The sequence below is a fragment of the Lycium barbarum genome, chromosome 5 (assembly GCF_019175385.1).
Source record: "Lycium barbarum isolate Lr01 chromosome 5, ASM1917538v2, whole genome shotgun sequence".
NCBI classification, from domain to species: domain Eukaryota; kingdom Viridiplantae; phylum Streptophyta; class Magnoliopsida; order Solanales; family Solanaceae; genus Lycium; species Lycium barbarum.
This window is the reverse complement of record NC_083341.1, coordinates 124,801,975-124,817,313: the sequence shown is the minus strand read 5'-3', so window position 1 is coordinate 124,817,313 and position 15,339 is coordinate 124,801,975. Positions and strand designations below refer to the sequence as shown.

The window sequence follows — 15,339 nt, the reverse complement described above, 5'->3', positions numbered from 1 at the left end:
GGATCATTTTGATAAACAAACACTTATTTGAAATAATCTCCAAATATAATTTCAAATTTTTGAAACTTCAAATTCCTTTTGCATTATGAATTAGTCAGGAAATGCGAACAACTACATAAGTCATCAGATGTGTAGGTTAATGGAAAATCTTCCCATTCTTCCTAATTGAAGTGAACAGGTAGCTAAGAACAGCGTTCAAATCCTGATTAATTGTTCTTTTATGTTGTTGACTTTATGACTTACTTATAGTCCACTATAGAGAAAAATATCGAACTAATACCATAGTAACTTGGCTTTGCGTGAGTTTTCCGTGGATAATGCCACCTTAAATCGTCCAACTATATATGTTAAACAAATATTAGTCGATCTAAAAGTGAAAATCAAGCTAAATTATGAAGAATTGAAATATTTTTAGCTGAAGTAGTTTCTAAAGTACCTTTGTACCATTTTTAATATCCAAGTCATTTGTAAATAACACATATACTAGCTCCATATCGAATTTTACTTTGAGTATTTATTAAATTTACTACCAATATAGGCACAAAACGATGAACAATTTCGGATACTACACATTTTATTTTTAAAATTTATTTTTTCTGAAAATTGAAATTAACGTTAGTTTGGGCAGCGAGGTTATGTGCTTTAGTCTGTTAAAATCGAAACTAAGATACAAAAAGGATCAAGATTGCGTCCTTCTCCATAATCTATTTTAAGAAAATAGAGATAATTATCAGTCAAGCATACGAATCTAATGTTAACATGGTAATCACTGATTGGCAGGTAGTGATACGTTAAGTGGTAGTTGATATAGCAAGTGATAAAGAAATTAGAAGAATTTAAGACATCAGCAATTCCAATTTCATTTGTGTTTAAACTATAGTACGTAAGCAATAAAATGTGGAAGAAAAAGACATAAAACTATTACTCTATTATTAGTAAAACGTCAGCAGACCTTTTTTTTTTTTTTTTGAAATAAATAGGTGAGAGCCCTTTGTCGTCTTGGGACCGACTGCTTTTCTCATACTTGTCAAATGTTTGTTTGTCCGCACCTTATTTTAGGTGTTTCTTAAACGTTGTTTATTTATTTATTTTTTATATTTAACTTTTTTGTCATTCGGGTTATTTGTTAATATGGCGAATATGCGCTAGTCTTAATATTGGGAGTTTATTCATCTTACATAACTCATTTTCCCCTTCTTTTCGCCCTTTTAGCACAGAAGTAACTCATTATTTGTATACCCTTTGCCAATACAAGTTCCAGTGAATTTACTTTATGCTAGTTAAAATAATACAATTAATTTGGTTAATTTCAAGAATTTACCCACCGAGACAAAGAAAAAACCGGGGGAATTAGTTGTCTTACTTTACATTCTTTAATATTATAACAGTATTATAATAATAATGTATAATTTAGATTTACTATTAAAACACAACCACATGAAAGAAAAACATTTCCAGGGTCCCTTCTCTTACTCTACAAAGGAAGAAAAAAACCATTTAATGTTAAATAATCTCTTAAGTCTACAGTACTTTATCGGATTCTATTATGTTGAACAGATTATCCTCCAGTTAACAATTGCTATTTCTAAATTACCTTATCTCTCTTCACTATTAAATTAAATAAGTTCAACAAATATAAGAAACCCTTTTCGTTAAAAGGCGTCATACTACTATTTATGCAACCTTTCTTGTATACGGAAAGGCATTTTTTGGGCAACTGGAGTCAATTAGAGAGTGCAGTGGTATAATATTTCTTAGTATATATTTCATTTCAATTAAGTAGGAAGCTGTAAGCAGCCGGCATTTGTAAGATGCTGAACACCATAATGTGATGTGTGGCTGCTACAACATTTAATTAATTAAAGACTAATTTCTATTTTACGAACTCTTATACTTGAACTAGATGCGACAGTTCGATATCTCGAATATATTAAGTTGGTGATGAATTATTAACATACACCTCGGTAGATTTTTCAACTAAACTAAAGTTGGTTGTGTATTACGCATGTCCTTAATTTATAGTTTATCCTCTGGCTTTAAACCATTAACAATGATAATTTTCCTCATCTTTGTCTCTGTTATTACATCCTCTGGATCTTGATATTTCATTTAGCTTACTATTTCATGTTCGATAGTGAGAATAATAGAAGCTGATTTTCGAGGCTTTGATTTTATGTCGTCCTCCTTTAATTTGTAAAAGCTGTTGTCAATATGTCTCAAAGTTTCTTTAGGTGTCTGTAATTTATTCAGTGCTTATATATCATCCTCGACCCTTACAATGAAACACACTTGTTTTCTCGACCTTAACCTTCCACCTCATGTTGCTTCAACGTCTATTTGTGGTGTAGTCAGAAAATATCCCATAATCCGCAGCTAAAAAAACAATTTTGCATGATCTCGCGCTTCATGATCCATAGTTATTTTGTTCTCAATGCTATTGAGGATGCTTACAGTGTTTGCCATTGAATAAAGACTATTAACCAATGTAGTATCTGAAAATAACTTGAAGGATTTCCTCTAAGTTGTTACATGTCTCGACTAACCTGACTCTGATACCAAATGCATGTTAAATACAAATGGTTGCTAACAACTTGAATTAATATGGCCGCCTTAAACTAATCATATTCTTACGAACTCTCAAACTTATGTTATCCGTCCCCCATTCACTCTAGCACCTACATCTAGCGCCTCATTTTCTTTTCACTTGTTTCTCACTTCTTGCTTACCTACACATAACTCAAATGACCACCTGATGGTAATGTAAGAAGCATCCAAAATGGAGTAGTTGAATCTATGTTACTCGGACTCTTTAAAATTATTGTCGCATTCATGATGGATTCTCAAAAATGCACTACTTTTGGAGACTCCGACACAGACACATCGATATTTTTGAAGAGTCCGAGCAACATATATTGGGTTAATATATTGCTCCATTTTACCAGTTACTTATCAACTATCAAGAATAGTTTTAGAAATTTCTTTCGTGAGTTCTTTTTTCAATTCTCTAGAATTTCTCTTGAAATATAGCTTGGATATTAAGGTAATAAAATGTTAACAGTAAATACTTAATAAATTCACTCATCGTGGTTATTATTATTGTTATTTGTTTTTAATTATTTTCTGATGATGGGTGTTCTTCTCTCTTCCTCTTGGGACAGTTAAGCTTAAGTATTATCCACAAGCCCCATCTTCGATGAAATCCAATCTTTCTTTAATTTTATATCTTTTGGTTTGACCTCCAAATCTCTGGTAATGACGTGCCAAAGCCATCTGTAAGACTAAGCTAATCTCAAAACTGCATTAGCTCCTTACTTTTATAATAGAACAATTTGATAATCCTACCGGATGAGACATGTTAATTTCTCAGGATATAACTTTAGCCCACCATATAGATAACTATAACATTTCTGATAGGTGCGTATTATGTTATTTATTATGGTTATAATATGACCCATATGAATGGGAATTATTTCACATTCAGAGCATTTTAGTTGGAAGAAATGAGAAAACGATATTCCATTTTACAAAGTAAACCGACAAACCGCACCAAACCGATAAACCGAGTCAAACCGAAAAAAAAACCCGATTAATGGTTTAGTTTGATTTGGTTTGGTGTTGAAAAAAAAACCCCGATCATAATTGGTTTGGTTTGGTTTTAGCTAAAAAAAGTCAAACCGAACCGAACCAACCCGACATTGCATGTATTCAATTTTTAAAATATTTTGTACATAAAAATATTTATTTGTAATGTAATTTATAAATATTTCTTAATTTTTTCGTAGTTTTTTTTATCTATTATCATATTATTCAAACTTGAACTTAGAATTTTGAATGTCAATAAGTTTTATATCTTATGGATGTTGGAGGGGTGTTCAAACGAAACCGAAAAACCGATCCGAACCGATAAACCAAGTCAAACCGATTTAATAAACCGAAAACCGGCTCGGTTTGGTTTGATTTGGTTTTAGATTTTTAAAAACCGATAACATTTGGTTTGGTTTGGTGTTACCCATAAAAAAAACCGAACCAAACCGAACCGAACCGATAAATATATACATATTTAAAATATTATATATATTTATATATGTTAATTAAACTTTATCTATTTTTTAACTTCTTCATAATTTAGGACCATTCCAAGAAAAAAGTCTAGCCCATGTTCCCCAAGCCCATTTACGTTTAAAGTAAAATAAAAATAAAATACTGCACAGTAAACATAAAATATTTTTTTCCCTCGTTAGATTTTCAGTTCCCTCTTATTTCCTCCCAAACCCTTTAGACCTCTATTCTCCTCTCACAATAACAATCAAATACAAGAGGCTTTAATCACACTAACTTTTTCTTCCCCTTTCTTTTTTGGTTGCTTTTTGTATGTTCCCTACTCTTTGATTTTTGTGTAATTATTTTTGTGTCTTTGAAGTTTTGCTTGAATGAATTGCTTCTGTAGTCTTTCATCTTGTATGTGTTTTTTTTTATTTCTCTGTTATTTTAGATTTTCTCCACTGATTTAGGTTTTTTCTGTTGATTTAGTTTTCATCTAATGATTTTGGATTTCTCTATTTACTGGTTTTTTTGGTTATTCCTCATGTATGTAAGTTATTAAATAAAATAAAAAGGAGAAACATACAGTTGAATTCTCTTTTATGTTGCTTTTGAGCCGCTCTATATTGCAAATAATATGAAAATTTAGTACCTCACATGTATCAATTTTTTTGCATTATAAAATACATTATTACAACCCGTAAAAACCGAACCAAACCGATAAAACCGACAAAACTGAAACCGATAGAATTTATACTATAATGGTTTGGTTTGGTTTGAATATTAAAAAAAAAACACCTTAATTGGTTTGGTTTGGTTTTAACCAAAAACCGAGTCAAACCGGACCATGAACACCTCTAGATGTTAGTAACTCATACAAAGTCCACCAAAACCAACTCAACACTAATACTAACAAAAGAAATTCAATTTAACACTAGGAATGAAAATAATGTTGGATATCTATTCTTTAGTTTTGTATAATTGGTTTAGAGAGTGAAAATACATAACTTAAGTTTTTTTTCTTGTCATGTAATTAATACTTATTAGCCGTACTTATTTTAGCATGACTTAGTATTTTTAGATTATGGTCATTTTCTTTATGGCTCATTAATTAGCAATATTTATTTTAACCGATTTTATTATCTTTTGTTGAATATTTTATTACAATGTCATCACTCTTCTCGCATTTTATGTTATTTTCTTATGAAACACCTTAATTATATAGTTGTATCTTATTAGGACTAAAAAAGTATTTGAAGTAAAAGTTATGTATTTTGTATCAAGACTATTAAAAAAAAAACCCCGAAAAACCCGAATAACCCGAGAAAATCCGAGGTTGAAAAACCCGAATTTTATTGGTTTGGTTTGGTGTATAAATTAAAAAATCCGATGCAATTGGTTTGGTTTGGTGTTTAAAAAAACCGAACCAACCCGGTCCATGTACACCTCTACCCATTTGTATAAAAAAAATAACATCATCCTTTGCCTTATCTCTCTGCAGTTTTGAGAATCTTTGCAAAGCATAGTATCACAATGCTGACCGGAGTAATAAAATCATATTCACTGATTAAAAGAGTGACAAACCAAGTCATACAGGGACTTATTTTACATTTCATAGGTTTATCTGCTCTGCATTTACAGAAATGGTGGGAGCATTTGTATGAATGTTTCAACAATTATATGCAAATTTCAGTAATTGGTAGTGGCTTCCATGTCTGCAACTTCCACAACATGCCCTGTCAACTTGCTTTGACTTCTTCCTTTCTGCAGGCAGGCAAGAGCTTATAGTCAGTCCCATCGGCATCAATCAATAAACAAAGTTATGCAAATATATTTTTCTTATAAGGTGGTATCCGTGCCAGTTGTGCACACCTCGAATGGTCCACGAGTACCTGCTACCTCTCACCAGCACAGTCATGCAAATAGATATTTATTGAGAATGACAGACTTTTAATTACACTTTCATGATGTTATTAGAAAGAAAATGACGGGAGAAAAAGTCATGATCATACTTCTGTTGACATGAAAAGAGAGGATACAACCATCTAAAGTGCCTCCTCCAGCACAGAGGCGTCGAGCATTTCACAATGAGTTATCTAATTGCTTTTTATGCTAAAGAATGAGATATCTTATAATTTCAGTCATGTATGACTTTGAAAAAAACCAATGCAAAGTCAGGCCAGAGCTTATAGCTTACACTGGTATCACCCAAATAAGCAAAGTCATGCATGTAGAAAGTTATCGAGAACAAAATACTTCCATTGACATTTCAGAAGATGATATTAGAAAGAAAATGACATGTGAACAAGTCATGAAAATACTTTCATTGACATGAAAAGAGGCATACAACCATTTAAAGTGCCTCTTCCTGCAAAGAGGCGTTGAAGATTTCACAGTGAATTGTCGAATTTTCTTTTTAGAGGCAAAGATTGAACATCTGAATATATCAGACATGTTTGACTTTCTAATAATCGATGCTGCTTTGAGTAATATCAAAAGACAAGCTCTATCAATTCTACGGGAAAGGACTCTTATCAGTTCTTTGTTTCAATTCAGATTATTAATCAATAAAGTCAAGGACAACTGCATTTTGAAAGATCAATTACATGTTACGTCAATATTTAGATTCAATTCATAATCGAAAATACTAAAATGTAGATATACCACACTATCACAAACAATGTCAACTTTTCAAACACAGAAAAAAATAAATGTTTTCATTGTCTTCATAGATAAAAGAATTTGTGGTATCTATCATTCAGTTATTTATCAGAAAGAATATGCTTCTACAGTTCTTGTTCGTCCCATTTAATTTAAAGCACTATTCTTATAATTAGCTTAATCATAAGTTCCATCAAGATAAAAGATTTATGAGCCGCATGTTCTTTCTGATTACTAATAGTCTGTCCGCTAAAAACTGATTTAATTCTGTTCCAAAATATATTATTTATTGGTGATTCATTTGGTAAAGCACAGCTAGTTCATTTTACTTGATGCTCCCTCCGCTAACAGAACAGATCCTTGAAATAAAAGAAGATAAGGACGTGCCAAACATTGAAGACCGATTGTGCTCGGAAAAAGTCAAGGGTTAAATTTAGATCCTAAAATATGCATACATGTAAGATTATTGCAAGCCAATAGGTGGAACTTATAACAAGTTATAATAGTTTAATAAAAACATAAAGTAATTCCTCGGGATGGCAGGCACTATCTATACCAAGTCCAATTCTGCACTGTGGGGCAAATGACCTTTTCTGTTCAACCCATCTTTTGACATCTTATTCTTATGACCTGTTACATTGTATAATACTGAATACGCGAGCTTGCCTAGCTCACGCAGTGGATTGAAGTCAATAGAGTTTGTATCTGGAAGGGTTTACGCAGAAAGATTCAACACAGCTTAAAATGATGAGATACAATTATGGTGGACGTCAGTTCTAAATTAAACAAACTCTAAATGGACTGGTTCAGCTGCCGCTAACATGCTACAAGCTGCCAAAACACAGAGCAGTAGCCGATATACTAGGAAATGCTTATATAACATTAAAAAATAATTGGATTTGTAACCGGAAGAACTGTTTCCATATTTAGATCATAATTTCCGCACCCCCCAAAAACCCCCAAGCCTGCTCAGTACCTAATCTATATATCTGTTTAATCAAAATAGCAAACTATTGATCTACTTTTAATCCCCTAATTGATCTCTCTGCCATCCCCAAAGGCACCTATGGGCATTTAAGCATTGCCTCCTCACCGTTTCATCCATGTAAGAATTTCATCTTTCTATCTTTTGGTACAAGACAAGAAGAGAACCCCTTACAAATGAAAAGTCACAACTTCAAAACCAAATTCATTCTTTTTTTTTTTTTTTTTTTGAGAATGAACTGAAAAATAGGGGAATGGTTATCATACTAATCATTGACATGCCAAAAGCAGAGACATAACAGAAAGGAAAAATTCCTACAGTGCACTTGCTTTTAGGTTACAAACTGTAAATAAAATTCTACAACTTCTTAAGAAGACAGCAACATTTCTACTGAGAAGGACTAACATGTTGTAGAATAATATGTGATTCAAGGATGTCCTACATGTGGGTCTATATGTTGAGATTGATCTATTTTGATGATTAAAAAACACAATGTACTCTGTGAAGGAATTGTGTTAAGACTCAGGTCCTTAATGCTGATGGATAATGAGCTGAAAGGTGTGACCATGTTGCGCTATTTTAGGGAAAATATTTTTGTATATCTTCATTATTATTCATGCAATATATTCTAAATATTCACAAGATCTTTCAAAAGTATCTGAGTTCTAAAAGGATTTCGTTTATGACCGAATTGGAGTTATTTTTGGTAAGAGACGGTTTGAGAATCCTTCTTGATAAAGGACTCTAATTGATTCGGTTTCCTTACTTGATAGAATCTTTGAAATAAGTGGTTTCTTTTTTCACGTGCTTACTAATGTGAATAGTATATATTGTATACTTACTTTGTAGGATATCATACATTCACACAAATTGAGAGATTGAGCAACAGTTTTAGAGCTTTCAAGCCACCCGTCGTTCTTGAAAGTACAAACACTGATCATCTGAGAGTGAAGAACCAGGATGAGGACTCAAATGGTGTCAAATGGTGCATGCCTAGGAGGACGGTTGATTTTCTCCTCTCATGGCACAAACAGGATTTGCATAAAGCGTCGGGTTACATCTGGAAGTCTATCCCAGCAGTAGTTTGGTGGGTCGTATGGAAAGAGAGAAATGCTAGAGTTTTTGATAACAAAAAGGACAATGTAATTTATCTAAAACACAAATGTATATTTTTGCTTAATTTTTGGTGCAACATAACCTCGGCAAATGTTTTAGAGCTGGAAGCGTTGGCTGAGTTTCTTAGTTCTTCACACTCACTGTAAAGTTTATCTTTTAGATGTACTTCTATCCAGCTTTTTCTTAAAGTTGGCCCCCTCTTTACTTCAATAAAATTCTTTCAATTACCTATCAAAAAAAAAAAAGAACCAGGATGAAGACTCTGGTCCTTGAGTCGTTAATTCAATTCATTGAGTCAATCCGAGTTCACTTGTAATAGATTTTGAGTTGTAACCTTCTACTTATGAAGTAATGTTAGGTTGCTGTTTGTTTTGTTATGCAGAACATTTTTGTTGTTTTCAAGTCAGTGTGACTTGAGGAGATTATAGCAATCAGGTGGTAGTTGATTTCAAGGCTTGGAGTTAAATCTTAGATTGCAAGGATTTGTAATCTGAATTTTTCGTCGCTTTGTTTAGTGGAGATTGTAGTAAAATCCTACTAGGTAGGACTTGGTTTTTGTACCTTTTGAGCATAGTGTTTTTCCACGTTAAGTCCTATGTTCTTACTCTTCCGCACTTTATTGTTTTTGTATTCTAAACTGAATACTCATACGAACCAAATTCTATAGTCGAGTTAGGCCAATTTTAAGGGTGACAAAAACTTGGTACGACCCAGTTTAATCCCCACCCCACCCAACTTGAGCCATGAAGGTGCACCTAAACTAACCCTATACAAAGAAAACATATGCAGAAGGAGCAAGAGTCACAACTGCCAAACCGCACCCCGACCAGCCCAAACTTTATCATTTTCTCCGTCTACTAAAGGTTTATAAAGGTGCATGGACTAATTACCTAATGGTCTTGGACACGGTATAAGCTACCAAGACCTTGGAGATTTACGCATACATTTTACCATCTTTCACCAGTGATGCACACTGCACTGAGATACTCGCTCAGCTAACTATAGATGTATAGTTACAACACACAAGATATGCATAAATTGTATTCCCTATAGGCTTTAAAAGGCTAACTGCTAAAAGGAAGACGTACCTATAATTTATGCTTAAATTTTTGTCTCACCATCCTTTACTTGCAAGAGCGGGGCCTTTGAACTGATATTTCTTGCGAGCTTGTCTTCATCCACCTTTTCTTCTTTTGTTTTTCCCCACATCACAGCGTAAAAGCCAACAACGATTATAATTGACCCTACCAAGCTGTACTCAACAAAGTTGATGATTAGGCACATGCAAACAGTACTTTACAACAACTATGAATCGAGAGAGAGAAAAGAGTACATAACAGAATTTTTTTTTCCAATTTGGATTGCCAACAACTTGACAGATATGTAAGATAGTAAAAATATAACCATACCTTCCAAGGTAGAAAATATCTCCTAAGAAGATGATACCCAATGCCACAGCGATTACAATTCCCAGAGGATGAAACATCGCAACAAAGAGAGGTCCCTTTCTACGAATGCACCAAAACATCACACTGACTTGAAATGCTGAGCCAAAAATTCCCTAAGGAAAGCAAAATACATGCCAGATGTTTGAGATATGCAGAATGCAACTGACGTACCACAAGATGCTGAGTAAATATGAAAACATACATTCAGTATTCTCTATTGACAAAACTCAAAAGATTATAGCTTTCTTATAATTACTGATCAGCCAAGCTTCAACTTAGCAAAACAAAGAAATGTATTCTCGAGGATAAGTGCTGGGAAGTAATGTTGATAGCTAGAGTAGAAGAAGTGGAAAGCTAAACCAACGTAAATGACCAACTGTTAGCCTAGGTAATTTGAAATAATGTTCTGAACAAAAGAAAGAGAAACCAAATTCAAAGCTAACATAATTACTTTTTAGCAGGTTTTATGTTTTAACACATGAATAACTTTAGAAGTTATGTAAGCAAATCTTTTGTTTTAGCAAGTAATTATGATGACTGTTTTGATTGTCTTAGTTCTCTTTTGAGAAACTTTGTGAGAATTTAAAAGAATTGAAGTTTCCAAAATGTCACTGTACCATATCATTAAGGATAAAATGGAAAGTTTAAAAGTTAAATAATTTCAAATATAGAAAGATGTCATGCTTTTTGGAACAAACTAAAAAGGAAACAATGTCAAAAGAGCAGTTATACAGAGAAAATATATATTCTAACCACCACTAAAGTGTTCAACATGATTGTCCAATGTAGTTTGTCAATTAAATGTGGCACCAGGCCCATGAAAGTTGTGCTTGTTCATAAGGCACATTACATCAAGACGTTTTCACGGTTCAAGCAATTTGTTGGCAAAAAATTTAGGTCCCCCCTCTTTCACTTTTAAGAAGATTTCATTAAGAAAGAAACTCTTCAAAAGTTAGAAATATTTATTTACTTATTGATCACTTTGCCAATATCTTCTTCTCCTTTTCACTTTCCTCTCATACATGCTAACTGAATGTTCAACACATACTTTCCAACCAGAACACTCTTGGAACAGCCACTAAAATCAGTACATATCAGCCTCATAATGGCCCCTTATCCCTCTTTATCTTTATGTTGTTTCTAGCCTTTGAGGTTCATGCTTTAGAACAACCTCCTTGCTCTAGTTTAGTACCTAACTTGATCCCACCTTTGCAAAAAAATTCCGGAGATTAAGCAAGAGCAGAAACATAAAAGGGGAATGTACCTTAGTTTGCAAATGATAAAGTCTAGGTCAAAAAGAATCTAATTGAACTAAAATTTACTACTGATAAGTGATACCAAGAAGGTGGAGATCTAGAATCAGGTTGCATAAATTCTTACCAGCCTCAGTTGAATAGGAATCATCTACTTATTGGGGAAAATTTACTATGCAATTTATGGTGCACGTGAGACATGGTCTTTCTGCAAAACTAGCTATTTTATGTACATATTTTCTAGACTTGATATAATATTACCTGCTGGCACCATGGTACAAAAAGGCTTAATGGTGCATTTGGTTGAAAGCTGAGTCATTTACCTAGAGTAACAAGGATCAATTCCCACTTAATGCATTTTTTTTCTCCTTACTTTAGTAGTGCACCCATGTTCTAGAAATCCTAGATCCACTACCTTAATATAGAAGTACCAAACAGAGCCTTACAAATACTTCGTCCATGGTTATCTTAGCATGGTCACCAACTCACAATATGAGCAGACAGAATGTAAACGCACACAATTTACTTACTTACTGAGTATAGGACAGCTAACAATCTCGTACCAGGTTGTAGCATCCAGGCATTTAAGTTCCTGTCCATAAACAGAGAGACAATTGCTGATAGAATGGATGAAAAGAAGCAGTAAAAGAAGACCACAATCAGCTCGACTGGATATTTCTTAAGGATGGAAGCCTGTAAAAAATATAAATATATCAGTTCTGGTGCTGATTCTCAACTAATAAAGGCATCACTTTCAAAGAGTTATTCTCATACCTGTACAATTAAGTATAATGAAGCCGCTACACAATCCACTACAAGATATAGTCCTCCAATCACCCAGTCAGTTTCCTGGAAATGAAGATAATTTCGAGGCTTCAAAGATGAGGAAGTCAACAAAATTTGTGGTCCCTTGTAAAGAGTGGCGGTGAATGCTCCGGCAATTGAGACGATTGTTCCAACAGATTTAATCAGGGTACTTGTACTTCGACAATCTAATTTCTCCATCCTAAAATAAAGCAAACAAGAAGTGTATTTGTGTTATTTGTTCCAGTCTCTTGTGATCAAAGAATCGATAGTAGCCAATTATGCTTCTTTAGCAGGTTTATCTGCTTATCAAAATGATATGACCCATTAACTTTGGCGCTTGCTTGTATATTTAAGCATGTGTACGTATTTCCTTTTTTACTTTATAGATACTTTTTTAATCTTCAAACTCAAAAGGCAGAGAGAAAGGAACTTGAAAACACAACATCCCAACAAAGGAAATTGATGCACCTTTGTATAGTTACATTTTTTCCAGTTCAATGTATAATTTTCCAGTTTAACAGATGTATAATCATAGATGGCTAAACTCATGTTTTGTACAATATAGTTTTCTTTTCATCTTTTTGTTCTTTCTTATCCTTTCATGGTTCCTGAACTTCCCGAGAATCATCCCATTACATTTTCTTCTCATTTTCTTCTGTTCTCACATGATCTCTAAAGGACAGAAATGAAGCATTCAATCGAATTAGAAAACAATTATGCAGCTACTGATAAGAACAAACCATGAAGGAAACAGTCACACACTGACTGCAACATTTGTAACATCGAAAAGATAACTACACAAAGTAGAAAAGGCATATTACGAACAACTCCAGTTCAGAGGAATCTGTTTACATATACTCGAAATTGAATAAACTGGCTTACTTAATACTGCATCTGTTCCATTTTATATGGCATTCTTCTCTTTTTAGTCTTGTTCCAAATGGAATGACACATTTTTATATCTGGAAACTACTTAACATTAAACTTCTCACTTTACCCCTTAATGACATGCTCACCATAAAATGCCATATTATGTTTAAGACCACACGTGTTAAGAAATCTTTTGGCATTTGTTAGTTCTTAAACTCAATACTCAGTCAAACACCATCATATGATGAAGGGTGTATTAGTTCTCGTTCTACTCTAAAAATCAACTAAAGCAAAAGTGAGAAGAGGGTAAAAACCTGAAAATGACGGCAAGTATGAAAGTAAAGCCTGGGATGAGGTTGAGCATTGCTGAGGCAAATGAAGCAGAAGTATAATTAATCCCAGTATACCCTGTTAGCTGCGCTGAACAACTACAAAACCATGAAAACCCATAACCCCAAAATTAGACCTTCAATAGTCACTGATTAACACTCTGTTTGGATGGTTGTTACATAATGTCTCGCATTATACTGTATTTTGTTGTATTGTTTTGATGAATACAACATTTAAATAGATTGTATCATTTTCCATCGTTACATAATGTCACACATCAACAATTTGAAGCATAAGCCTCCAGAAAGTAGGGTATGAGGTAGAGCTACTATAAAAATATAGGGTAAAAGATAAAATAAGATTATAAGATAATAAGTAAAGATAAAATGAGAGAAAAAAATAATGAAACGACGGGATCACACCAAATCAGTCTTTACACAAAATGGGACTTTTTGTCGTTAGGCAACGATGGATTTAATGATACGATACAATAAAATTTAAGTAACAACCAAAACAAAACACTGTATTTAAACTAACAGCACAATACAATAGGTAACAACCATCCAAACAAGCTGTAAAGAAACAGCTAATATTTCACACATAAGCCAATTGAAATATGAGAATCACATACCCAAGAACTCCAAGCAAGAAAAATCCAGATATGAGTGAGAAATTAAGTGGAGGACGAGTTGACCTACAAAATCAATTAAAGATCACAACTTTATTTGTGGGTATTTTAAATTGAAGTCAAAGAGTAGTACCTGTAGAAGAAGAAAGAAGGGAGGAGAATAAGGGAAGCAAGTGCATTGGAATAGAAGACAAAAGTGAAGTTGGTCATTCCAGTGGACATGGCTTTTTTGCCAACTATCATTAGACCAACTTGTGCAAATTGAGTTGAAGCCATTCCTATATATGGCAAAGCTTCCTTCATCTTCATATTCATCTCCATAGCCGTTTTTTCAACTTGGACTTCACCAGTGGAAAAGTGCAGTTTCCAAGAATGTGTTTGAATGGTCAACTGTTTGGATACTGGGGCCACAAGGGAATTAGGAATCTATTCCCCTTCACAGAAAAATTGACACTTCTCGGTGTCTGAGAATCAAACTTTTAAATTTTTTAAGTGTGCTAGAATTAAAATCTTTAAATTTTTCGAAATAAAATTTACTTATTTAAAAATCACATAAAAAGTATTATAAATTATCATAATTAATAATTTAAAATATTTAAAAAATATTAAAAAAATTACGATTAAAGAACAACTCGTTGACTCTCGAAAAGCTAAACTTGTCAATCTTTTTGGGACTTAGTTGTTTGTGCTATTTTCTTTGAGTTTATTTTGGAAAAAGTTAAAAAGAATGGCGCCTTATGTTTGGAGGTAGGAGCAAAATGGTACCCTAAATATATTCTTGAATAAGTTTAGTCCTTTAAGTTTGTTAAAATGAATATCTTTTTTTATTTTTCCATCAAATATTGAACCAACTCTAGCTATTAGATTTAATAAAACATTATACATTACCAAAAACATTAAGAAAGTCCTATTAAATTTTAAGAACCGCAACATCATTATACCGATGCCAAAAAAAAAAATAGCAGAAATTGTACCTCAAAAAATAGCATCAGACTTCAAAAAAAGCAAAAAATATAAAAATTGCACCTTCAAATATGATCTCATTATGAACTTTTTTTGTTCCACAATTCAGATTAAATTTAACAACGGAATGTATTAAATGTTTGATGGAGACTAAAACTATTCATTTCTGTCAAATTTAAAGAACCAAAAATACTCAAGTATATAATTAAGAGACCATTTTGAACCTACCCAAAATAT

The 15,339-nt window shown here is 33.0% G+C and overlaps 1 protein-coding gene across 2 annotated transcripts; it reads right to left on the bottom strand.

Moving 5' to 3' along the window:
* Positions 1-5,587: 5,587 nt before the first annotated feature.
* On the bottom strand, positions 5,588-14,592 carry LOC132641388 (WAT1-related protein At3g28050-like). 2 transcript variants are annotated; one of them, XM_060358366.1, is made up of 8 exons: positions 14,273-14,592; positions 14,143-14,205; positions 13,496-13,609; positions 12,279-12,510; positions 12,039-12,197; positions 10,213-10,364; positions 9,892-10,055; positions 5,588-5,805 (listed from the first exon to the last, which is right to left on the bottom strand). In XM_060358366.1, the coding sequence occupies exons 1-7, from the start codon at positions 14,458-14,460 to the stop codon at positions 9,905-9,907; spliced, it is 1,059 nt and encodes a 352-aa protein (XP_060214349.1). In that variant the 5' UTR covers positions 14,461-14,592; the 3' UTR covers positions 5,588-5,805; positions 9,892-9,904. The 2 variants fall into 2 exon arrangements, with proteins under 2 accessions (XP_060214349.1, XP_060214350.1); XM_060358367.1 differs by lacking the exon at positions 14,143-14,205 and having other exon boundaries at positions 14,273-14,590.
* Positions 14,593-15,339: the final 747 nt, after the last annotated feature.